Source organism: Aedes aegypti, chromosome 3, assembly GCF_002204515.2.
Source record: "Aedes aegypti strain LVP_AGWG chromosome 3, AaegL5.0 Primary Assembly, whole genome shotgun sequence".
NCBI classification, from domain to species: Eukaryota; Metazoa; Arthropoda; class Insecta; order Diptera; family Culicidae; genus Aedes; species Aedes aegypti.
In genome coordinates this window covers 74,639,399-74,664,872 of record NC_035109.1, presented here as the reverse complement: position 1 = coordinate 74,664,872, position 25,474 = coordinate 74,639,399, and the positions used below count along the sequence as shown (strand labels likewise).

The 25,474-nt window shown below is 37.8% G+C and overlaps 1 protein-coding gene across 1 annotated transcript in view; it reads right to left on the bottom strand.

The window, feature by feature from the left end:
- Positions 1 to 7,744: 7,744 nt before the first annotated feature.
- The window catches only part of LOC5577693 (soluble guanylate cyclase 88E), a 171,996-nt gene continuing 154,266 nt past the window's right edge, over positions 7,745 to 25,474 (bottom strand). The window contains exons 4-14 of the mRNA XM_021851987.1: positions 24,552 to 24,833; positions 23,798 to 24,003; positions 11,169 to 11,292; positions 10,962 to 11,103; positions 10,773 to 10,899; positions 10,359 to 10,710; positions 10,165 to 10,297; positions 9,383 to 10,107; positions 9,231 to 9,322; positions 8,946 to 9,167; positions 7,745 to 8,729 (exon numbers count right to left, since the gene is read on the bottom strand). Coding sequence (XP_021707679.1) covers positions 8,438 to 8,729; positions 8,946 to 9,167; positions 9,231 to 9,322; positions 9,383 to 10,107; positions 10,165 to 10,297; positions 10,359 to 10,710; positions 10,773 to 10,899; positions 10,962 to 11,103; positions 11,169 to 11,292; positions 23,798 to 24,003; positions 24,552 to 24,833 — 2,697 coding nt within the window. The 3' untranslated portion in view covers positions 7,745 to 8,437. The remainder of the gene's footprint in view (positions 8,730 to 8,945; positions 9,168 to 9,230; positions 9,323 to 9,382; positions 10,108 to 10,164; positions 10,298 to 10,358; positions 10,711 to 10,772; positions 10,900 to 10,961; positions 11,104 to 11,168; positions 11,293 to 23,797; positions 24,004 to 24,551; positions 24,834 to 25,474) is intronic.

The window sequence follows — 25,474 nt, the reverse complement described above, 5'->3', positions numbered from 1 at the left end:
ATGGTACTGACTTGCGATTTGCGGCAGTGTACTTTTAAATTGTTATCTCAGCATAGGCTTATAAAACGGCTAATGTTGAAAAGAAAAGCATTAAAACTTTGCAACTAGACAAAAAAAAATGTATTGTTTACTTGATAAATTGATCTTTTGATGAAAATAATTACTCGTTTATTCTCTTTTTCATTATGCTTTTCTACTTTATCGAATAAGGTTGATAGTGAGGAAAAATGTAATTGTTTTTCATTGAAATTTAGTGGATTTCATCAGATTCTACGTACATTTCGGGGATCCCGCATCGTTTAACACAAAATAGTTTATATTGTAATTAAGTTTTTTTTTCTTGGAAAGGTAACGGAGTGAAAAGCAAATTATAAAATTTCATTGAGATCGAAATATGTTCCAAACTTCTGGAATTTTTTGAAAATTTGTATGGAAAACGAGATTAAACTTCTCAGTCAATTTTCTAAATGCCTACTTTTTACAGATGGTACTGACTTGCGATTTGCGGCAGTGTACTTTTAAATTGTTATCTCAGCATAGGCTTATAAAACGGCTAATGTTGAAAAGAAAAGCATTAAAACTTTGCAACTAGACAAAAAAAAATGTATTGTTTACTTGATAAATTGATCTTTTGATGAAAATAATTACTCGTTTATTCTCTTTTTCATTATGCTTTTCTACTTTATCAAATAAGGTTGATAGTGAGGAAAAATGTAATTGTTTTTCATTGAAATTTAGTGGATTTCATCAGATTCTACGTACATTTCGGGGATCCCGGGATTCCCGGGATGTTAGAAATAAAATCCCGGGAAACGGGAAATCCCGAAATTTGACGAATCCCGGGATTTTTTGTCCCGGGATGTCCCGGGATGGACACTCTATCTATTAGTAAAATCGATTTCAAACGAGATAGAAAAATATCATCTTCTCCAAATTTTGCTCACAGGTACTTGAAAGACTGCAAAATCATTTGGTGGAAAGATATATTTTTTTGAGGTGCTCATAGTTGAGATACAAGGCATACAAAATAGCTAATTTTAAGATGAAAAACTCAAATAACATGAAAACCATAAGAAATACAACTTTGGTATGTTCAGCAAAGTTGTAGCAAATGATAAGTATAAAAACTTTGTAGAACATAGTGGGCCAATAAATCTAAAAAATAAAACACTTAAGAGCAAAAAACGATTTTTTATTAAAAATACTTAATTATCTCGGCTCTGAAGCAAAACCGAGAAAAAGTTTGTTCGGCAAAGTTGCTTCTATGATCATTTGCTACAACTTTGCTGAACATACCAACTTACGATTCGTTAAAATAAAAAAGTTGGCGTATGAGTCACTCTTGCGATCACCGTAAAAAAAAATTTTGTTCCGTACATTTTGTAGTACTGAAAATTCTGAACATATTCTCAGAATAAACTATGGCTCTAAAATCAATAAATCTTGACGAAAACCTCATGTCCGCCTAAACTAGCTTCCTGGACCAGTGTGCAATGATCGTAAAGTCCCTCCTAGTAAGAAGCTCAAATCAATATTTATCGATGAAATATTTTTAATGTATGTATGGTGCTTCTCTTTGTTATATTTATGAGCTCTTTAATTTCAGCTTATTGTAAAAAAATAGTTTTATTCATGCGAAAAATGTTGCGAAATTGTTTTTGTAATAATAATTTTTGGATGGCACTACCAAAAGCTCATGTCTCACAAGAGTTCTGCAAATGACATAAGCAAGAAAAATGCGGTTTTTACTTATAATGGTATCGACAAAAACGATTCCTTTGACAAAATTTTCAAAAGAAAATTTTCTACTTGGCATTTTCCGCGCAGAAAAAATCCGCCAGTTTCTAGGTGACATCCTCGAAAAGTTTCTGGGGAGTTTCTAAGCAAATAACTCACAGGATTGGAAAAACTTGAAAGTATTCACTGTTTTAACTCAAACCATTGGCGAAATCTTCTTGATTCCATCAGCAGAATTTTCTAAAGATATTAAGGTGAAGATGAATCGAAGCCAAACCTCAAATTTTCAAGAGCACGGATCTGGAGAACTGAACACCCGTTTGAGCTTAAAACTTAATCGATTGGTCACCACCAGCGAGTGACCAATCGATTAGGTTTTCAGCTTAAACTGATGTTTGGTTCTCCAGATCCGTGCTCTTGAAAATTTGAGGTTTGGCTTCGATTCATCTTCACCTTAATCATACATGAAAATACGTCTAACGATGAAATTTCGGTGAAAATCATCGAACAATTTGTAAAATCATTGAACAAAATAATAATAAAAAAATAAAAAATTGTTAAACCAGGAATCGAACTCTCGACCTACCGATCAGGAAGCAGGTTTACTACCACTGAGCCAGTTGTCGCTGACTGTAAGCAATGTGCAAAAACTGAAACAAAAGGAGATCATGCCTGCCAGAGCGGATGTCAAACGATTTCACAGAATTACGTTGAAAATACTTCTGTTACCGAACTGTTAGTCAATATTTTTTTTTTTTCAAGGATTTTTTTTTCGGCAAAACAGAAGATTTCACGGTTTATATCGGTAAAATTGTAGATTTCACAGAAAAATCTGTAATTTTGTTGTTCACAGTTCAAATTTGTTGATCTATATCACAGGATACTGCGATTTATTCTAAGTGTGTAAGCAGTGATCCTTTAAAAAGCTATCAAGATTCTTAACGAGATTTTTGAAAAGTTATTCGTAATAATTTAGGAGCTATTGTCTGGTTTCTCAAAAATCCAATAGAAAAGTTATTTAGAAAAAGATTGCAGAGGTTGAATCCTAACGCATTTTCCAAAAATTTATTTACGAAAACTTCGCGGATTCTGTTGCAATTTTAAGTATACCCTAAGAAATCTTTAAAATTTAGTAAAAACATAACGATGTTTCTCGCAATCTTCATTCTTGGTACCCCTGGCCATATGTTTGAAACATTTCTGGTAGTAGTTTTTGCTGATATCTTCTCAACCAGCTGATTTATTGTAAGATTTTGTTAAATAGTTAAGAAATTTGTATCGGATTCTTGGAAAGATGTTTGCTAGACTCATGGCAAGACTTTTAGTGCACTCCAAATGATCTTGGAAGAATTCTTCCACTATCTGTGATGGATTAAAATAAAATTGCCGTTTTTATCTATTGAGGATAACTGTTGATTCATGAATAATCTTTTAAAAATTATCGTAAACTTTTGATAAGAGATCATAAACTTTAGGAGTCCACAGAAAGTTTGTAAGACTTTGAAGGAGATCGTAATTTCTAAAATGTTGAGAACCACTGATCTAACGAATTATTTCTCAAAATTGAGAACTTTGTGTGAAAAAATATTTGGTACCGGTTGTACGTAATGATAATGACTATGACGCCAACCGAATATTTTTTCAATTTTTGCTTTCATTTACGAAAAATTTAAGGTTAGATGTCTTTCCCCATACAGAATGAAACGAGAAAACTTCTGCTCATCAGCTGTGGACAAGAGCAAAGCAGGTAATCCATTTCATTCTGATGGGTATGCACACAAATACCAAGATTACAGCATGAAAACATCTTCTCACCTCAGATATACTTACACAGAAAAAATCGGATTCCCAAATCATGATTTACAAGTCATGAAATTCATTATTTGGTTAGGTCATGATACCAGGACCACAAATCCTAATTCCTGGAGTCATAATCATCCCTCATTGCATCGTTTCATTCGTTTCGATCACCCTCATTTCAATAAATTATAGTGGTAGTGTGGTACGGTACAGGATTCTCATTTAGAAGGTTCTTGGTTCGAACTTCGCTCTAGCTTTTATTTTCTATTTTTTTTAAATATTGTTGATCATAAACGGATGCACAACTCACGATTTTCGTCATGTGATTCATGATTCCGAGGAATCCGCAACAAATACATAACGCATATGTTGCGTTACGGCAATCTGACTTATGATATCATGAGTCCAAATCATGGTGTATTTTCATAAGCCGAAAACACTCTGAAAACTATAATATCATGAGTCATATTCTTGTTTTTCGTTTCTGATTTCTACCCGTGCTTTCAAATAACAAAAAAAAAACTCGTGTGAGTTACCTTCAGAAACAACGGCAATGGTTTCCAAAAACAAATGTTATTTTTTAGAACTTCTTTAGAATCTTTTCAGGAAGTAATCAACCAAATCGTGCTGTCAATTATGTAAATAATAGGATATATAAAGCTAGCATTATTGCATTTATATAATTAAAGTTGAATTAAGTGGGAAAAGGCCGGACAAACATCAAGTTAATGTCACAGGTTATAACTTCAATATGACTTTAGTGGGGCCCTTTAGTGGCGTAGCAGATGTTTTGGGGGCCCAATGCGGAGGTGAACTTGGGGATCTTAAATAGAGGTTTGCAAAATATGCCTTTTATAACCGAACTCACATTTTTCGAAAATGTTTTACGTTCAAACGAGAATTTCATGAGTTTAAAAAATATTCTGACGGTAGAAAATCACCCATACGAGAGCGTAGCCAAGATTCCCGCCAGGAAGTAGATTTCAATGCTACATCGTGTATACTTCAGAAGTTTCTATATGTTTCTGTTTTAAAAGATCTTTAAAGGTATTCTTGGTTAACTTTCTGTGTATTTAGTAGTATGCTTGCGGTTATTCCTAGTTGAACTCTTTGACTCGTGAACAATTCTTTGAACAATGCATAGGAACAAATTCCTGAAATTATATTATTGCGCAAATAATAGAAAACCACTACAATGATTCTTGATGCAGGTCTAGGAGGCAATCAAGATAAAATGTTTAATTTGATTATTGGTTATATTTTATGAGGAATTTCCAGCCAAACTCCTAATTTTGGAATACACTTTGAAAAAACGAAAACATGCAGAGATTCTTCTGAAGTGAAAATATTTACCTGGAACCCTGTTGGAATTCCTTGAACAATGATTTGTTTTTTTGGGGAAACTCTTTGTTAAAAAGTATTTGAAGGAATCTTGAAAAAAAACATTTAGAACAATTCGTTACAAAAAAGATGTAGAATCGCTAACGATTTTCTATAGAAGTTGCTGATTTTATCACTTGAAGAACTCCTTGTAGTAATGTACGAATTAAAGAAGGGTCCCGAGGATAAAATGAAGGATGAATACAAAAGGATTTGTAATTATCTGAGGAATTCCCGCAAACTACTTAGATGAATATCAGAAAAACCCTCAGATAAATCTCACGTGGTTTTTCCTTGGCCAAGGATATTGTATTGGCAAAGGGTACGCCAAGAAATCCATTCAGTGGATTTCAAGGAAAATGCTCAAAGAAGACAGTGGAATTCTTGGGTGAATCCTTGATAAATTCCTAGAATAATTTATGTAGGAATTTTTGAGGAATTCTTGGAAAAATGTGTTTAATGTAAAAAATGAATTCCTGCAAAATATGCTGCAAAAAAAATTCTTGGATGTTTTTCTCGTTTTTTTTCAATGATATCTTAGAGAAATTCCTGGAAATGTTGAATAAAAACAAAATGTTGATAAAATCCGTGGCATAAATTCATTTAAATTACGAGGAGAAATTTCTGAAGAAATATCACGATGAATTTTTTAAAGTAACCCGAGGATAAATTAGAATGATTTTTGGAAGGTATTTTTGGATGATTTTAAAAATAATACCTGAAGCAATTACGATTTACAATTTAATTTCATGAAGGAGTGATTGAAGATTGTTCAGTGAAACTCTTCGAGGAATCATCAGAATACAGAATATAATAGCAGAAACGCTGGAAAAATACCTGTAGTTTTTAAGGACACCGACACGTTAATGCTTTCAGTGGACGATTTGCCCATTGAGGGAAGCACTACACAAACACTTCCATGTCACCACGTCTCTCAAATATTCGGAAACTTTGAAGAAGAGAAAAATAATATCGTTCTCTTTAGCCCTTTCAGGATTTTATCGTTAATAAAAAGCGTAACATTACTTTTTGTCACTGTTCTAAAAAAAGGAAATTAAATTTGTAAAGTTAACTATTTTGTATTTTATTTGTTTGTACCCAAATTGAAACCTGAATATTTTTCCCCAACTTGGGCTTCCCAAGAGGTCCCTTTAATGCAAGAAAATAATTATTTGCATCAGCCTAAACCTAAATTAAAACTCGAAATCTTTAGTTTACTTATTCTACATAATTCATGATTTAGAAAATACCTCATACGTTGAAATCTAAAAAATATGTACACCCTTAGCCTTTAACTCATGTATGTATAAACTATTGAGAAGAGACCTTCTCATTTCCAAAATAAATAAGAATGGTTTAGATCATAAGAAAATGCACCAGATTTTTTGAGGCCTACAAACTTATCTACCAAAGTGATTTGATTGGAAATCAGAATTCTTGAAGTAAATATTTATGAATTCAAAGCCTTAGTTAGACTCAACATCTTCAAAATAGGCATCTGAGCCAACATCAGGGCCACGCTTAACTATAAGAAGGATCAGTTGTCTCATACGTACAATCTATTGAACAATAACAACTTACATAACTTACAAAGCAAATGTTTGTGAAGAACCCTAAAATGTGAGGTCCCAAAGCCAAGATGCCGCGGGCCCGTCGGCCCACTCTAATCCTAACCATAAAGTGTTAAAAATAAGGGAAAATCAAGGGGCCCCTGTACATCGCTGCTCCAAACTTATGCTTGCTAAGCTAATTTTTTATGGGATCTTACAAATTGTCAGTTTCCTACAAACTATATTGAACTTTAAACTGTTTTTACCACACTCTGATTTTGGAACCGCACTCCCTTTGCCACGCTACTGGGACCCTTTCCCACTTTAAATCAATTTTAATTGTACATATACAGCAATGCTTGCTTTATGTACATCGTTTATATGCAGAAATTGCAGGTTCAGCATCAACAACAAACCATCCCGTGGAAAGCTGGACAAGCAATGCGATTTTCATTATTATATTTGTTGAATTATACTGTTGGAAGGAGAATCTCTTTTTCACGCAGGTTTCGCGTAAGTGTCTTTGCTTACGGGTCCGCCACACCCCCTTTTGGCCCTTCATACAATGGTATTATGAATTCAAACTAATAATGAACATTGATCTTGCTATCCAATTAAACCACATGCAGAACAAGACTCAAGCTAGGATGGTGGATATCTACATACATACATACATAAATTGCAGGTTGATCAACATGGTATATTCTGGTATGGTTGAGCATCATGGTAAACCGTTAAATACTTTTGTGTCGCTTAATGATTATGAACCATAGAATTTTCTTATGACCTCAAAAAGATTTTGCTTCAAGAAGTACCCAAAAAAATACAGGACTTCTCAATGAATCATCAAAGGATCTCAACAATAATTTTCCTTGACACATCTTCAACATTTTTTAATTTTGCTGAAATCAGTAGAGTAATTTTCAAGAATTCATTTTCCAAGAGTCGACCAGAAATTCCTGGTAGCATTTCTACCGGAAACTCGACAAAGATTTAGAAATAAGTTTACTTAAGATATCACAGATTTGTTAAAAGTGTTGTTAGTCATCAGTTAAGGGATTAAAAAGAAATCCTCTCAAGATTTCTGAAAAAATTACCAAAAATTTCATCATTAATCTCTTGAGTAATGAAGAAGACAATTTACACCGTCTTCAGCACATAAGCTGTACAGACTGAACGATCACTAACATTAGACAACGGACAACACGAAACACCCAGTAGCCCAGCGATGAATTTTTCGTTTGACGAAAAGTTTCCACCGAACCCACACTCCGTGGCAGAATACGCCTAGACGCTAACCGAAAGGCCACGAAGCCCAGTATAATGCTCGGAGAAAATCGATCATAGTTTTATTCTGAAGCTCAGAATAAAAACATTAAGGAATTTTACACGGTTATTACAAATAACCAATCAAGTGAATTCCAGAAAAAAGTCCACTCACTACTAGTACTCAATCTGTCTAAAATGGTGTTGTAAGCTAAAATACTAAGTATTTTGTCATGCATAGTATAAAAGATCGAAGAGATCGAGAGTACCCAGTAAATACAAGATCGTGTGCAATAGGATATAAGAGTACAAATGAGGAGGCGATATACATACATTTTGCACGCTATCTAATGGCCTCCACTTTTGTACTCTTATGCGATATCATAAACGGGTTTGTGTTTACAGGGTCAAGATCATTTTCATCAACCAATTGGTAATAGTTCCAAGGTTTGAATCGCAGCCATCTAGCCATCACTACACAATCCTATTACTAAGCGTCTGAACAGAACTAGCCAGCCATTCATACAGTTCACTATATACACGCACTCTCTCTCTAGTCTTAAAGTAAAAAATAAATAAGCCTATAAAAACTAAAGCCACGGATCTCCCTCCATCGTCGAGATATGCCAGATATCTCAATGCCCAGGACGAAGACCGCCGCCCAGCCGACGACCCTTTACAGCCGGCAAGCCCCTCCCCAAGCTCTAGAGCAACTGACAAGCATTGGAGTGCACTTTGTGGTGGCGCCCGTTCTGGTGGTGATGAGCCATGGCCGCATAGCCCGGACAGCATTTGTGCTCTTTCGCGTGGGTGAAACTAATACTCTGGGGCACCCTGCTGGGACCGGTGCCACCAACCGGAGTCGAGCCACCGCAGCTATGACAGTGCTGCGGAAGGGTTCGCGTGTGCTCACAAACAGGTGGCGCTGGCTGAGAAACAGCTTCTGCAGTCGCAGCAGCAGCAGCACCAGAAGGAGGAGGAGGAGGTGCCTGAGATCTACAAGCGTTTGTGGTGCCAGTGTTGGACATGTTGTTGATGTTGTTGTTGTTGTTGTTGCAGCAAGCAGAAGAGGGAGAGCACCCGGAAGTGGCCGAGCATGTAATGGGAAAGTAAACGTTTAAGCTATACAGTGCATAACAAGGTTCGGGGATGTGGTTGTTGTTGTTGGTGGTGGTTGGGATTGGGAAATTGTCGCATTTGGGCTCTACAGACCTACTACAGTTGGACTTGCAAATGTTACCATCCGACCTGGAGGCGGGTGGATTCATGAAACACATTCCCGGCAGATCAGTGTCGTAGATCTCCTGAACCATCTTGTCCAGCTTCTGAAGAGCTTCGTTTTGCTTCTGCTGCACGCTGTCCAGCTTGGCTCTTCGGCTTTTGGCTTTCTGCTGATCGTAGACGGAGACGTTCTGCGGTTTACTGAGCAAATTCCTGTTGTGAAAGGAGAAATCTGGTTGAATATTGGAAGCTATGTGAGATATTGAGAATACTCACGATTTCTTAATTGCATCGGTATGATCGATAGAGCTTTGAGCCGATGGAGAATTCGTTGTATTCGAGAGGAGATCCAGCTCCTCTTCTGAGAACTATAACGAAAATGAAAATGTAATCATAACCTGTAATACAACCTGCATCCATCAACTCACTTGTCCCGGCACGTAATGCTTGGACTTCGCTCTGAAAGCCGGTGGTGGACTGAACGCACACGATGAAGGAGTTGACGGTGTATAGTTGGTATTGCTGAGAGAATTCCGATGATGCATATCCTCCAGAAACTCCTCCGTATCACTGACCAATGATCCAAAAACATCTGAAACACTCTGCATGAAAGCGTGACCTGTCGAGTTGGATCGATTTTCGCGACCACGGGGCCCGAAGCTGTGCAGCTTAACCGGAGAGTTGGCAGTACTTCGCCTCGCTACGTCCTCAAAAGTAACTGGCGAGTAGACACGGCGATCTTCCGTACCAATGGAGCTCAAACCCCCACTTGACTGCTTGTGTGGAACGCTATAGGTTGATATGCTTACTCGACGATCTTTGCTCGATTCGATGTACTCAATCGAAGGCTGTCTGATTTCTTCCGACAAAAGTTGCAACGGAGGACGGTTCTCTTTATGGTCCAGCCAATACGTCTTCATCGTTCCCTTCCCCTTAACGTCGATTTCACCCCGCTCGGAAACGTGATAGTTTGAAGGCAAGAAATTTCTCGTTGATTGTGATATGTGAATTTTCATCGCTTGACTAGTAGACTCCATCCGGGAGGCCGTATTTACAGAATCACCAAAGAGACAGTAGCGAGGCATCTTGAGCCCTACGATGCCCGCCACAACAGCACCAGAGTGAACTCCCACTCGTATCCGCAAATGGGATCCTGGAAGAGAATACAAGGTTTGTAAGATCGATAACTTACAGAAGCGTTGATACCAACCAGTAGAAGGGTCCTTAAGATCAGTAATCGCTTCGATCATATCCAAAGCCATATCACAAACTTTTTCAGCATGATTTTGTTCCTTTTCAGGAGCACCAGAAACCACCATATATGCATCACCAATAGTTTCAACCTAAAAGTCAAAATTTGAGTCTCTCTAGATAATTCCCCGTAATCTTCTCAATTATCCCCACCTTATATACATTGTTCCTCTCCGTCAGCGTATCGAATATCGAATACATAGCATTCAGCATCGATACCACTTCCATCGGAGTAATCCGACTGCAGATCTCGGTGAACGTGACCACGTCCGAGAAGAGAATCGACACACTGTTGAACATCTCGCAGGTGTCGATTGGGTTCTCGCCCCGCCTTAACCGATCTGCCACCTGTTTTGGTATCATCTGATACAGCAGCTCATCGGTACGGCGCATCTCCTCGTCCAGTTTGCGCATCGATTCCTCCAACTTTTTTGACTTTTGCTGCTCCTGATCCAGTGCTAGCTTAAGCTCCACCGATTGCTGGGTTCCGGCCAGCATGAGATCCCTTAACGAAAATGGAGAAGTTTCATTAAGTGTTTTAGAGCTCATACTACGCCGACCGCTTACCTACTGAAGTCGTGCATCGACAGATCGTTTATGTACAGCCCTGTGCTGATCAGCGAGGACAGCTTGGGCATAACCGGCGTGCCCAGGAACATTATCATGCGCCAGTTTTCCATGTAGATCATTTGACCTGCAAATTTCAGACTCGGATTCAGATATGTATTGTATTGTATATGTATACTTCAGACGTACCTTTGAGCCGTAGATGTTTCTCCACTTCCTCCTGCTGTTCCTGGTCGCTGAGGAAGATTTCAGTCTTTCGTTGGTTTTCCGGTCGCTTCTTGACCGATTCCATGGTGACTAGTTCGAAGATGTTGTTTGTGCGGTTGAGTATCTGAAAGAAAGTTACGAATTGTATTAGTAAGACTGATTGAAACCCTCGGAAGAATCGCGCATTACCGTTTGAAACTTGAAAGCTATCAGGGGACGTCTAAGTTCGAACCAATCAGTGATCTTCTTCGAAAGGAGATCCGGGATGATGACCATTAAAGAGTTGCCTATGCTACGCACGACCATATCTGCGCTGTAAGGGAAAAAAAGGAGAATTAAGAATATACGTTCCACAGATGAGAATGCATGGGAACGCTATTAAGAATAAGGTACACTTGATTCTCGTTTTATGTTAAATTGCTTTGCGTTATCATAATATAAACAATATTTTAAGAAATAAATGCAACGCGCAGTTCGAACGTGGATACGATAGCTGCCTAAGCCACGACGCCAAATCATCATAAAAAATCTAAGCACTCAGATTGACCAGGAGGAGAGGCTCAGAGCGATTATTGGAAAGTTCAGCTTCTTCTTTCACCGGCTGATAAATTGAAATGACCTGCGACTGATTGAGTTCACCGCCTCCAAAAATTGACCATTTATAACTTCTACTTCCAGAACAGCCTTCCATACCGATACATCTGGCGATCACCACAGCAGAAAGAATCATCGATCCCCCCCAAATGGTGGGGAACGTGCCTCTGGAGCCGGCCTTCTGATACCGTAAAAGAAGCCATGAACTATGCAGCTGAGAGCAACGTTGAGTAAGTAGGACGGAGTCGACGGAATGATTAGTTCGACGAGAAAAGCAATAAATCCGGCAGATCGCGAATCGTTATAGACGGAAACGGTAACAACAAACCCTTTTGGAAGAAAAATAGCCACCTGAAAAAAAAAACTGATTGCGGAAAGGCAAAACAGCTGTATCGGTCTCAAGAAACACAGAAGTTCTATAAAAATTTCAACGCATCACACAATGGCTTTGTACCGTGATCAAGGCTGTGAGGTTATCGAAAGGTGGAAGCAGCAGTTCGACGAACACCTGAATGGCGTCGATAGCGCAGGAAATGGAAGACGAGAATGCATAGGGAATACCTTCGTTAGTACTGCGGACAATGACCCTACTTTGGGGAAGCTTAAGTATGCCATTCACCAGCTCAAGAACAATAATGATGCTGGTAAGGATGGTATCGGAGCTGAACTAATAAAGATAGGCCTGGAGTGGTTGCATGGCCATTTGTCTGCACCGGCTGATAGGCACAATCTGGGAAACAGAGTAGCTTGCGGAGGAATGGAAGGAAGAGGTAATATGCCCCATCTACAAGAAAGGCTGCAGGTTTGATTCCGATCGATCACCATCCAAATAGGCCTACAAAGTGTTATCACGTATCATCTTCCGTCGTCTGTCACCTGTAGTAAACGAGTTCGTGGGAAATCATCAAGCCGGCATCAATGACGGCCGATCAACAATAGACCAGATCTTTAGTGTACGGCAAATCCACTTAAAATGTGTCTCAACGCATCACCTTTTCATCGCTTTCAAGGCGGCATACGATAGTACCGACCACGTAGAGCTATGAGAAATCATGGACGAGAACAGCTTTCCCGGGAAACTCACACGATTGTGCAAAATGTTGTGGAGATCTAAGGTGAACATTCCAGTTCGTTTGAATCACGCCAGGAACTACGACAAGGTTATAGAGTTTCGTGCTTGTTGTTCACCATCAGGCTAGAAGGTGTTGTCCGCAGAGCCGGGCTTAACAGCCAGAGTACGATTTTCAAGAGATCCTGTCAATTGGTTTGCTTTGCGAATGATATGGACATGGTCGACCGAACATTCTTTGGCGGTGTTCAGGAAAACGGGGTGTAGTAGTGTGTGAACCACGAGCTCGCCCAACTCTACGGCGAACCTAGTATCCAGAAGGTGGTCAAAGTTGGAAAGATAAGATGAACAGGGCATGTTGCAAAAATGTCAGATAGCAACCCTACAAAAATTAATTAACTCATTCCGCGTGGTAAAAATGGACAATTTGTGGGTGAAATTATGAAAAAAAAAATCCACGTGCTCGGCTGGGATTTGAACCCAGGACTCTTGTATGCTAAACAAGCGATATACCAACTAAGCTACCGACCCAATAACTGAGTTGGTTACAAGTTTAGAATTCAAATCCCTACAGACCACGCGGACCCCTTTCATAAACCATATCCATCCATCTCATGTTACTACAATAGAAATATTACATTTAGAACGCTAGGGGCGCTGTCACCTCCATACATCGACTGTGATGGAGATGAATCTACTGTGGTGCCATGATTTTCCCCAGACACGATCCACTGATACTCAAAGTGCCAACCTGATTGTTTTGTTTTATCTCTCGTGTTTATCATATGAGATGACCGATTCAAGTAAAACCTGATCGAATTTGCAAAACTAGCCATTCATTGGAGGCCAGAACCTTCGTTGAATATCTGTTTGGACGATTCCTTCCCGGAACTAGTCTCTTAAATTGCTTCTTGACCCCGGTACCTTCCAATACCAGCAGAGTGGAGACCGGAGTCCCCCAAGATGACGAAGTGCCCGTTCATTATAAACCGTGCCAAGTTCGACATTTTTAGGAAAGATCCGTCCGAGTGCCCCACAGCTCCTAATTGAACAACTGTGTAACTTTCAAATCCAAGAACTTCAAAACATCAACTTCCTGATTGACTTGGCCAAACATGATCACTTCCAAGCGGCGGATGTCCACACCGGCTTCATCAATCAGCACATGGAAATCTTGTTCCCGATGAGAAGATCGCTCAAATGGCAGAGGCTTACGTCTTGAACGAAAATTCCAGGCCAGCACACAGAAATCGCTGAATCGAATGAACCCATTCGACCAGGATTGAACTCCGACCGAATTACACTCTGACCAGGAAGTATAATCTGTATGTTTGAGAATAGAGCACAAGGTTGAAGTGAAATCAAAAGTAGTGAACTTTAAGTTCGTGTTGATGGAAGCGCTTGGTTGCACGTGAAAACTACAAGGAAGCCACACGAGAACCGATTCCTTCTGCAGGCCAACATTAATGGACACGTCTTGCTTTAACACCGTGATTTAGAGCGTATCAATCGCTTTGTATGATGATAGTGCACTCACACCCGCCGAAGTTGGCCTAAATTCGCGACTGCCGACAGTGCCATAGAGGGAGCCTATGTCGGTTCCGTCATTGCCCCAATACCAGTAGTGTTGGACAAGGTGTTCGTTAAGCCGAGAGATTCGGCAAAGGCCGGCATTCCGCTCGCCGTGCTGATTAAGGTTCACCCAATTGTAGTGCGAAAACGCACCGTGTGTGCGATGGTACTGTGGCAAAGTTAATTTGTTTTTTGTTTTTTTTTTTTTTAATTTTTTTATTAGTATCATTCCAAACATTATATTCATTATTCCTTATATCTAGGTGTTCTGTGTTATTAGGCAACAAATTATCATCCAAATTTGGTAAAACATATCTAAGATTTTATTAAGATTTTGTTAACAACATATTACATTTCATTTGCCGTAGCAGTTCAGATTTTTACAGGTGAGTTGATTTCACCTGCTTAAGAGAAAAAAAAGGTTTTCAATTTACTTAACCTAACTTAATCTAAACATATAACGCATTAATCGTGGCAATAGAAGATTGTAACGATTTTTGCCTGAAATTATTAATTATTTTATTTGACATTTGTTCTAATGTTTCAACATTGGATATTCTATGTAACTCACTGGTACTATACCAGGGAGGAAGCCTCAGAATAATTTCAAAATTTTATTTTGAATTCTCTGAAGAGCTTTCTTCCTGGTATTACAACAGCTAGTCCATATTGGTATAGCATACAACATGGCTGGCCTTGTTGTTTGAATATCAAAAGCTTGTTCTTAAGACAAAGTTTTGATTTTCTATCAATAAGGGGATAGAGACATTTTACATATTTATTACATTTGGCATTCAACCTCAATGTGATTTTTGAAAGTTAAATTCTTATCTAGAATGAGCGCTAGATACTTAACTTCATCTGACCAATTTATTGGAACCCCTCGCATCGTGACAACATGTCTACTTGTAGGTTTCAAATAAAGAGCTTTTGGTTTATGTGGGAATATTATTAGTTGAGTTTTGGAAGCATTAGGAGAAATCTTCCATTTCTGCAAGTATGAAGAAAAAATATCCAAACTTTTTTGCAATCGACTACAGATGACACGCAGGCTTCGTCCTTTGGTGGAGAGGCCTGTGTCATCCGCAAACAAAGATTTTTGACATCCCTGAGGTAACTCAGGTAAGTCAGATGAGAAAACATTGTATAATATTGGTCCAAAAATGCTGCCTTGAGGAACACCAGCTCTAACAGGAAGTCTTTCAGATCTGGAGTTCTGATAATTAACCTGAAGTGTACGATTTGACATATAACTTTGAATATTCTAACAATGTATGTTGGAAAATTAAAGTTTTTCAATTTTACGATCAAACTTTCATGCCAAACACTGTCGAATGCTTTTTCTATGTCTAGAAGAGCAAGACCAGTAGAATAGCCTTCAGATTTGTTGCAACGGATCAAATTTGTTACACGTAAGAGTTGATGAGTGGTCGAATGTCCATGGCGGAATCCGAACTGTTCATTGGCAAAAATTGAATTTTCGTTGATGTGGGCCATCATTCTGTTCAAAATAACCTTTTCAAAAAGTTTACTGATGGAGGAAAGCAAACTGATTGGACGAAGCTTCTGCAGGATTTTTGTCTGGTTATAAAATTGGAACGACCTTAGCATTTTTCCATTTGTCATGAAAATATGCTAATTGAAAACATTTGTTGAATATATCAACTAAAAATGATAAGCTACTTTCAGGAAGTTTCTTGATGAGGATGTAGAAAATTCCATCATCGCCAGGAGCTTTCATATTTTTGATTTTTTTAATAATAGTTCTCACTTCTTCCAAATCAGTTTCCCAGGCATTTTCGAAAACGTTCTCTTGATTGAGAATATTTTCGAAGTCCTGAGTAACTTGATTTTCAATTGGACTAGTAAGTTCTAAATTAAAATTGTGTGCGCTTTCAAACTGCATAGCAAGTTTTTGAGCTTTTTCGTAGCAATTTGTTTCCTCTTTCAATGCCGGTATTGGCTTCTGAGGTTTTTTCAAGATTTTCGATAATTTCAAAAAGGAGCCAGGGTCCAATTGAGAAATTTTATTTTCAAAACTTTTGTTTATTAAATCTGCAAAACGTTTTTTGATTACTTTCTGCAAATCCTGCCATATAATTTTCATAGCAGGATCACGAGTGCGTTGAAATTGCCTTCTCCTCACGTTTTAAGACGGATCAAGAGTTTAAGATCATCGTCTATAGTCACGGATTCAAATTTTACTTCACATTTTGGAATTGCAATGCTTCTGGCTTCAACAATGGAATTTGTTAAAGTTTCAAGAGCATTGTCAATATCAAGTTTAGTTTCTAAAGAAATGTTAACATTAAGATAAGAGTCAACATGCGTTTCATATATATTCCAGTCGGCTCGTAAATAATTAAAAGTGCAGCTGATAGGATTGAGAATCGCTTCATGGGATATTTGAAATGTAACAGGCACATGATCAGAATCAAAATCAGCATGAGTAACTAATTGGCTACAAAGATGACTAGAGTCGGTTAAGACCAAGTCAATTGTAGATGGATTTCTAGAAGAGGAAAAACATGTAGGGCTATCAGGGTATTGAATTGAGAAATATCCTGAAGAGCACTCATCAAATTCTGCCGTTGGAATTACTTTGAGAATTATTCCATGACCGATGTTTGGCGTTAAAGTCACCAATGACAAAATATTTTGACTTATTGCGAGTCAATTTTCGCAAGTCAGTTTGGAGCAAATTAACTTGCTGCCCAGAGCATTGGAAAGGCAAATAGGCAGCTATGAAAGTATATTTACCAAGCTGTGTTTCAACAGAAACACCTAAAGTTTCAAAAACTTTAGTTTCAAATGACGAAAACAGTTGATGTTTTATACGCCTATGAATGATGATTGCAACTCCCCCACATGCCCCATCAAGTCGATCATTACGATAAACAAAAAAGTTAGGATCTTTTTTTAGTTTGGATCCAGGTTTTAAATAAGTTTCGGTAATAACTGCTATATGCACGTTATTAACCGTAAGAAAATTAAACAGCTCGTCCTCTTTACCATTCAGAGAACGAGCATTCCAATTTAAAATATTTAAATTATTATTTGGATCCATTAGAAAAACGTAATCCAATAACAATTTGATTTGTAAATTTTACACCTACTTGGACTGCTTCAGTCATAGTGGTGGCTTTGAACATTGCATCAATCATTAGATTCAATTGTTCAGTTAGAAAATTAAAATCAGAGGCAGACATATCATCTGATGATTTCCCATTGGAATTTTCGGTAGACGAAGAAGCTGAGTAGGAATTACCTGTGGCGGTAGGGTTTTTTCCATTTGATTTGAAACAAGTAGAATGGGTACTCATAGTACGAACAGGGGAGGAGTTCAAATTACCTGCTACGATATCAGCAAAGGATTTTCCGTAGGTAGATACATTCGAAATTGAAAGATTCAAACGGCTACCCGACGGATTAAAATTTGTTTGTGAATGAGCATGATTATGATCTTCCTGGTGGGTATGATTCCTAATCAAGCGATCATTAACTGAAAAATGAGCATTGTTCGATACTCTACCAGGCAAATTCCGGAAACGACCGTTATCGTAACGGATATTATCCTTCATCTGCCTGGCACGAGCCTCAACGACTCTCTTGCGTGAAGGGCATTCCCAAAAGTTAGCTTTATGAGGGCCCTTGCAATTCGCGCATTCAAACTTTCTGGTATCTTCTTTCACAGGACAGATGTCCTTAGCGTGAGAAGAACCTCCGCAAATCATGCATTTAGCATCCATGCGAAAATTTTTTGTACCATGACCCCACTTTTGGCACCGACGGCACTAAGTGGGGTTCTGGTAATTTCCACCAGGTTTCTGGAAATGTTCCCATGTCACACGGACATCAAACAAAAGTTTTGCTTTTTCTATAGCTTTAATATTATTTAGTTCTTTTTTGTTAAAGTGAACTAAATAATATTCTTGAGAAAGCCCTTTCCGAACAATGCCAGATTGGGTTCTCTTTTTCATAATGATTGCTTGGACTGGGGAAAATCCAAGTAAATCATTTATTCCATTTTTGATCTCTTCAGTCACTTGAGAGACCTTTCAAGACAACTTTGAACAAACGTTCAGTTTTGTCGTCATAAGTAAAAAATTTGTGCTTCTTCTCTTCAAGATGTCTGAGAAGAAGTTCACGATCTTCAAGAGTTTCCGGCAAATCGCGACAGTCTCCTTTCTTTGCGATTTGGAAGGAAACCTTGATTCCCCTAATTGAGTTCAAGATCTCCCAAATTCGGAACAACTGACCACGATAGGCGGCACTCTTTGCTTCCTCACTTGAATCAAAGAGCCTGGGCTAGAGGCTGCTTCGATTTGGTGTTCGGAAAATTTGTCTAGAGCATCGAACTGATTGCTCATTTCGATACAATTATTCATTTCACCCTTGGAAGAAAGTTTGCATTCCGGGGGAGCGTCCTTTCTCTCATTCTTGCCACGTGTAGTGACAGTTTTAAAACCCACTTTTTTGGAAGGAAGTAGTGAATTCAGAGATTCACCCTTCCTTTTGTTAGTTGTTGATACCATGATTAGTTAATAAACGAGAAAGACGAGACCTTCGAGAGGTTTTTTCCCAAGACGGTGTCCAAGAAGGATTACCACCGCTAGCTTTCGCCAACGGGTCCAACGAAAAATCGAAGGCACGGGTCCAAACAAGGATCGTAAAGGGATCAATAGTAGAAAAATAGTACTGAAAAGTACTGTTTTAGTAGCACTGAAGAGTACCGTTTTTAATTTTAGCACTGAAAAGTACTGTTTATGTAGCACTGAAAAGTACTGCTTTATTGCTTTAGGTAGTTTTAAAGAAAACTTCCAAGAGCAGAGAGAATTCGTGTACGCACAGCACGAAGGTACGATGCGCACTGAAGTTAACTTGTTGATTTCCAAAGTAGGTTACTATGGTTAAATTGGACAAAATTTGACACTTTGAGTACCACCTCCAAATCTCGCAAACTAGATGTTGGTCACAATGTTTGCAGCGACAATAGCGGTCTATTTTTTACACGTCTATTGACTGAACGCATAGTTGAAAATTTCTGGTCTTCAATGACCTGACCCAGCAAAACTTTATTTTTCATACTATCGTTGTTCTACTGATTTCGGGATTGAAAATATGGATTATTGAATTATTATTGACATCAATCAAAGGGTGTCTTGATAATCTATTTATCTTAGACATATGCATCCAGGTTGATCATGCAAGCATTATATGATTGTTATTTTCCTAGAAATTGTTCAGTCAGAGTGAACCAACTCACTGAACGGTGGTCTTTAGTTCAGTCAGAGTGGACCAAATGCACATAGTCTACCAAAAAATCGTTCTATCAGAGGTTTGGATTATTATTTTTCATGATTACAACTTCACATTATATTGTTTGGAAGTCACACAAAGATGTGTAGAAATATCGAACCAACTTTTAAACGAGTTGAAGAATAACAAAGCGTTAGACTTTAAGCTCGTTTTTCTCAAAATATGATAAACGTGGCTTGGTCTACTCTGACTTAACGCCGACTATTTGTGAAACAGTTTCAAAGAGGATGTTGCAGATACTGTTTGGGATGATTGCTCTTGAAGGTGCAATTAGGAGATTTGGAGTGAACAGATGTAACATATACTTTTTGGCTACTGTGTTGTTTAGTTGTGAAAAGTTACAGTTCACTTCGGCATTGTTTATTATTTAAGCTACAGAGATTCTTCCATAGATCTATGAATAAATTACTGCAAAAATACCTCAAGGAAACGCTTCGAGAATTATGACAAGAACTTTTGTGAGAATCTCTTTCAGAATATTCAGTAAGGATTCTTGTAGAAATCGTAAGAACATTTGTTTTTAAATGCACGAAACTTACTTAAAGTTAGTTTAAGAGTAATCTATGAAGAACTCCTTATGGATAGATGTACTTTCAGAAGACTAATTAGAGCTTTGAGAAATCGTAAAATTAGATCTGACAGAACTTATTGAGAAATGTCTGAAGTAATCTTTTATGGAGTCGGTTGAAAATAAAACAGAGCTTTTCAGAAGAAATATTGAAGAATTTTCTAAAGAAAAAAAAAACATTATTGAGTATATTCCAAAAGAGATTGTAAGACTCAGCCTTTAAATTATTAATGAATATAGTGCAAGATTTCATGAAAAAAAAACATTCGAGGAATTTTTAAAGGTTTCCTGAAGTAATTTCTTTATGAATCCTCTTAAAAATCAAAGGGTTTCTGGAGAAAACTATGCACAAGTCCTCGAGAGAACTGCTATTGTTGCTGCCAATACTGCCTAGTTGTTGATTTGTCATGTGACATTTCTCGCATTATCGCGAATAGCTACTACATCTGACGAATTAAAAATTTCTAATGTTATGATAGTTAATACTAGGTCTATGACTCGTAAGGCACAAAAATTAGTTAAAAATAATTTAAAAGATATTAGCATTGAAAATGAAAAAAAGGAGACTGATCACCTCTCTACATATGAAACTGAACGCCCTACGGAAACAAGAAAAATGATGAAGCTGTGCACAGCCGTAGTGGGCAATACATTGAAATTTATGATACTAAAGAAAAATTGCAAAACGATTGTTGCACAAGAGCATCAAGACGTTAGAAATGGAAGTCACGCATTCGAGTGTGCTCTTCCAGAAATTGAAAAAATTGCAAAAAGAATAAGCGCGAAAAATTTAGCATTGCCGGCAAACGATTTTATTTTTACCATAGTACCTTTAAATTTATTAAAAACTATAGCTAATAAAATGTTAAAAACTTTAAAAATTATAATTTATAAAGAACCAATCTTTATAAATAACCCGGAAGAAATTCAAACATTACTAAGCAATCATCATAATACACCAGTTGGAGGACATGTAGGTCAATTCAGACTGTACCTAAGACTCCGAGAAAAATATAGATGGCGCGATATGAAAAGGTCTATTGCCCAATTCGTCCAGGCCTGCGAATTGTGCAAAAGAAATATGATTATCAAGCATACGAAAGAACCAATGGTCATAACCACAACACCATCAAAAGCTTTCGAAGTAATATCAATAGACACAGTTGGTCCTTTACCCAAATCTAATAAAAATAACCGGTACTGCATTACGATTCAATGTGACCTTACAAAATATATATCCATAATTCCGATCCCTAATAAAGAAGCAAACACCATAGCTAGAGCATTAGTCGAAAATTTTATTCTGACTTTTGGCAATTTTCTCGAACTACGATCTGATCAAGGTACTGAATATAACAATGAAGTACTTGAACAGATTAGTAAGTTACTCCAAATTAAGCAAACCTTTTCAACACCATATCACCCTCAATCTATTGGTTCATTGGAGAGAAATCACAGATGTCTTAATGAGTATCTGCGATCGTTCACCAATGAGCATCAGTCTGATTGGGATGGTTGGATCAAATATTATGAATTCTCATACAACACAACCCCGCACACAGATCATAATTTTACCCCATTTGAGTTGATATTTGGCAGAAAGGCTTCTCTCCCGCAAGACGTATTAGAAAATAGTAATGAACCCATTTATAACTTTGAATCATTCAGTAATGAGTTAAAGTTTAAACTTGAAAAGTCACATGAAATAGTAAAACAAAAATTATTGGAGCATAAATACCGAAGAAAAAAAGAGTTTGATAATAACATAAATCCCATTAAAGTTGCAATTAACGACATGATTTTCTTAAAAAATGAAAATAGAAGAAAACTAGATTCCTTTTATCTTGGACCTTACAAAATAATAAAAATCAGTGAACCAAATTGCGAAATAGAACACATAATTTCAGGAAAATCAGTAAATGTACACAAAAATAGAATAATTAAGGCGTAAATAACTTTAACTAGAGTCCCACCGAGCCTAACCTCTCACAAAAAAAAAATATATGAAACTTAAAAAAATAAAATAACGAGGTAGGTGAAAGTTCCCAGCTATATGCTGAGGAGTGCAAAATTCGGTTAGTGTAGAAATAAAGTTATTTAGTTAAGACAAAGTGTTAGAAACTTAAGGAAAACCAACATATTGTAAAACTCAAACAAAGACATCTGGGAAGGCAAAACGCAAGAATGATTTCATTACACTTTCTCTTTCATTACATCATTCTTTAAAAGGGGGGAGGTGTGCTATACACGCATCGACCCAAAACATCCTTCCAGCATCTATCAGCCAAGCAATAAATACAACACAGAATGTTTTGTCACAAATTGACTAGGTCAGGTCAGCATGGGTGCGATGGCCAACATGCGTAAGCAATTTGCATCAAGGCACTCGAGTGCGCTACATGTTATGCTGACTGCATGTTTACTCGTTGGTGGTCGTCCGTTTGGACGATGCGCTAGGCTCATATTTCAACCCAAATTGTTATTGCCAAATATTGTTACCGCCGACCCAGGCATCTTTGCCATTAGCATAAGATTGTATGATTGTATTATTTGTGTTAATGTATTACAGCAAGCCACTAAATAAAAGGAGCTGATGTTCCAATGAGAGGACAGTCTTGTTCTGACTCTGAATCTATGCGTTTCAATGCACCTCTGGTGTATACCGAAACATCCCTCTAGCAACCTGGTAATCAGGTACTGCTAACTATTTAGGAATAGACTAAGATCAGTAACATATCGATGTGCAATACATAGTCCACGGACGGGCTATGAAATCGTCAATACCGTCAATGACAAATGTCAACAAGAAAAATAGAAAAAAAAATTGTTACTTTTCTATTGAATATCATACGATCTAGAACGTACAAGTTTTATTTACAGAAAATTGTGTAAAACATTGAATTACCTTACTCAAACTTATATCTAACTTAATGTTAAAATTTGAAAGCCGTAATGAATTTCTCTAGAATCATAGTATGGGGCGGTCCATTAATTACGTAAGGGTTTATGGGGGGAGGGGGAGGGTTTGAGATTTCTGGACAGCCCCTATCACAATACACGAAGGACATGAACAGCGAGGTAGACAAAATGAACATCTCAAATGCTCTAAACCGATAATTGTTAGTTATCTATTTGTACCGTTAAGTCACCAGTCACTGTGCGGCCTCCATTCGCCACACAATATTCACAAAATTTACACAAATTATTGTTTCGTTAGCAAAATACTATAAAACTCCCTAATAGAGATAATAATAATAATAATTCTGGATTACATCTTATGTCCTGGAGAAATTCCTATATAAACGGATCAAGAACCTTAAAACTTAGCAGACGATCAAAAAATACTTCGCATTCCCTACATTTACATTTTTTAACTTTTAACAAACATAAGCATAATCATTTCCATTAAAAACTATACTACTCAATGAAAGCTAACTCAAATGCCACAATTCAAGGTTTCTACGTCAAACAATCGTATAATTTATGAACCATTCCCACATCGTTAACCACCAGTTTACTCTAGCAATGATCAACGCTCTGATTATGATTATCTTGATCGGATTAATTACCATAATTATAACACAACACACCTCCAACGGCACTGCTTTATAGTCAGCAGCACCGTGAAGCAATTACCCGTCCCCACTCAACAACCCTCCCCCCAACCCCAGTATATAGGAAGTAAAGGAAACTCACCCAAACACAATGCAGAACGGGAAAATCTCGAACAAAACGGACGCGCTGATGGGCAAGTGCTTCTCCTCCCGCGTCATGGCCAGTGTTGCCAGCGAAAAGGCCCGGTTGTCGAACGTCAGCTGAAACGTGTAGTGATTGGTTTCCCCGAGCAGGTCCGACTTGACCAGGGCAATTTGCATTTCTTTGTGGTAAAAGTGACGTGCCACCTGTTGACAGACGAGAGCAAAGAGGGGAAAGATAGGATTGGTGGGAGTAGTAAACCGGAAACACGACAACACTAACATGGAAATTAGGAAGGTGTAGAAGAAGTCAAACGCACAGTGTTTTAATTCATAAATTTCATGAACAAAATAGAATTCTTTGGTATTATGAGTATTATGGCTCCAGAAAGCTGTACAGCCGCTACATAACCGTAAACGCGCAGCTATTCATCAAGACCAAACTGAGAGTGGTGGATTGAAAGCCCTTTGGTCGGACAAAGAAACCAACCAGGGATTGAACCTATGGCCTTCTGCTTACAAAGCAGAAGTAACTACCAACTACATTTTCAAAGACACCAAATGTCAAAAAGCAATAGTTTTTTAGCTATTCTATTTTGATCGTAACATCGATGAATTGAAACACTGTGCAACGTAAACGTACGAGGACGTGGGCGGCGGTCATAAAAGTTATTGCCTAACAAGACTTCACTCTTTACGGTTGGCGCCTTGCAATTCATAGTATGGAAGTCGGTTGGTCGGTCCATCGGTCTCACCTCTCTAATTTGTCCCATTGTGTAAAAGACGAATCCCTTGCGCTTGGTGCGATAGTGCAGCGTTAGGCCGTGGCGGGTTTCGTTTTCGCAAATGAAGCTCGGTGCACGCATCAACGGGTAGGAAAACTTGAGATACTCGTGCAAATTATCCAGCCCATTCAGGAAGTCACGCATGTGCCGGCCCAGCACCGATAGCACCCGATCGTAACCGTACTGGCTGACGAAGTTCACAAAGTAGACTCCCATCTGGTCCATGAAGTCACGTTCCGAAATTCCGAGGATCTGGGGAAAAAAAGACGAGGATTAAACAATGGCAGGTAAATTCAAAAGTCGAAACGGAGGGAAAGTACTGTGCAGATTGGGACTCCATCTTATCGTTCCAAACTTTCAGTTGAAAATATACATAAATTAGGCCGGAACAAATCTTAAAATCATCTTTTGTCACCTTCCATCAAAATGTGTCGAGGGGGGGGACAATAAATAATAAAATGGAAATTCAGGTGAATTTAGCATTATTTTATTCCCAAATGCTGCAAAAACATGTTTTTGCCACATATATCCGTCAAACCAAAATGTTTTGAACAATAATCATGTCAATTTGTTTATTTTGCATAACATTAAACTATAACTTTTTGATACTTTGATTTTTCATAACAACAATCTCAGGTTTTTGCCGTCTTTTTTCTTGAGTTTTGGCGAGAGAAAATATTAAACTTCTAAATTGTGTTTAAGCTAATCACAATTTTAAGAACATTGCAGAAATGTTGCACTTGGATGCAACTTCAAATAATCTAAAATATCAATTCGATTTAACATATATGTAACATTTTGTTTGCAATTTTCCACTAGATTTGAATAAATTTGAAGAAAGTTGGTTCTGTGAAATATATTGCCTTCGATGCCCTCTTGTGCCATGTTCTTTG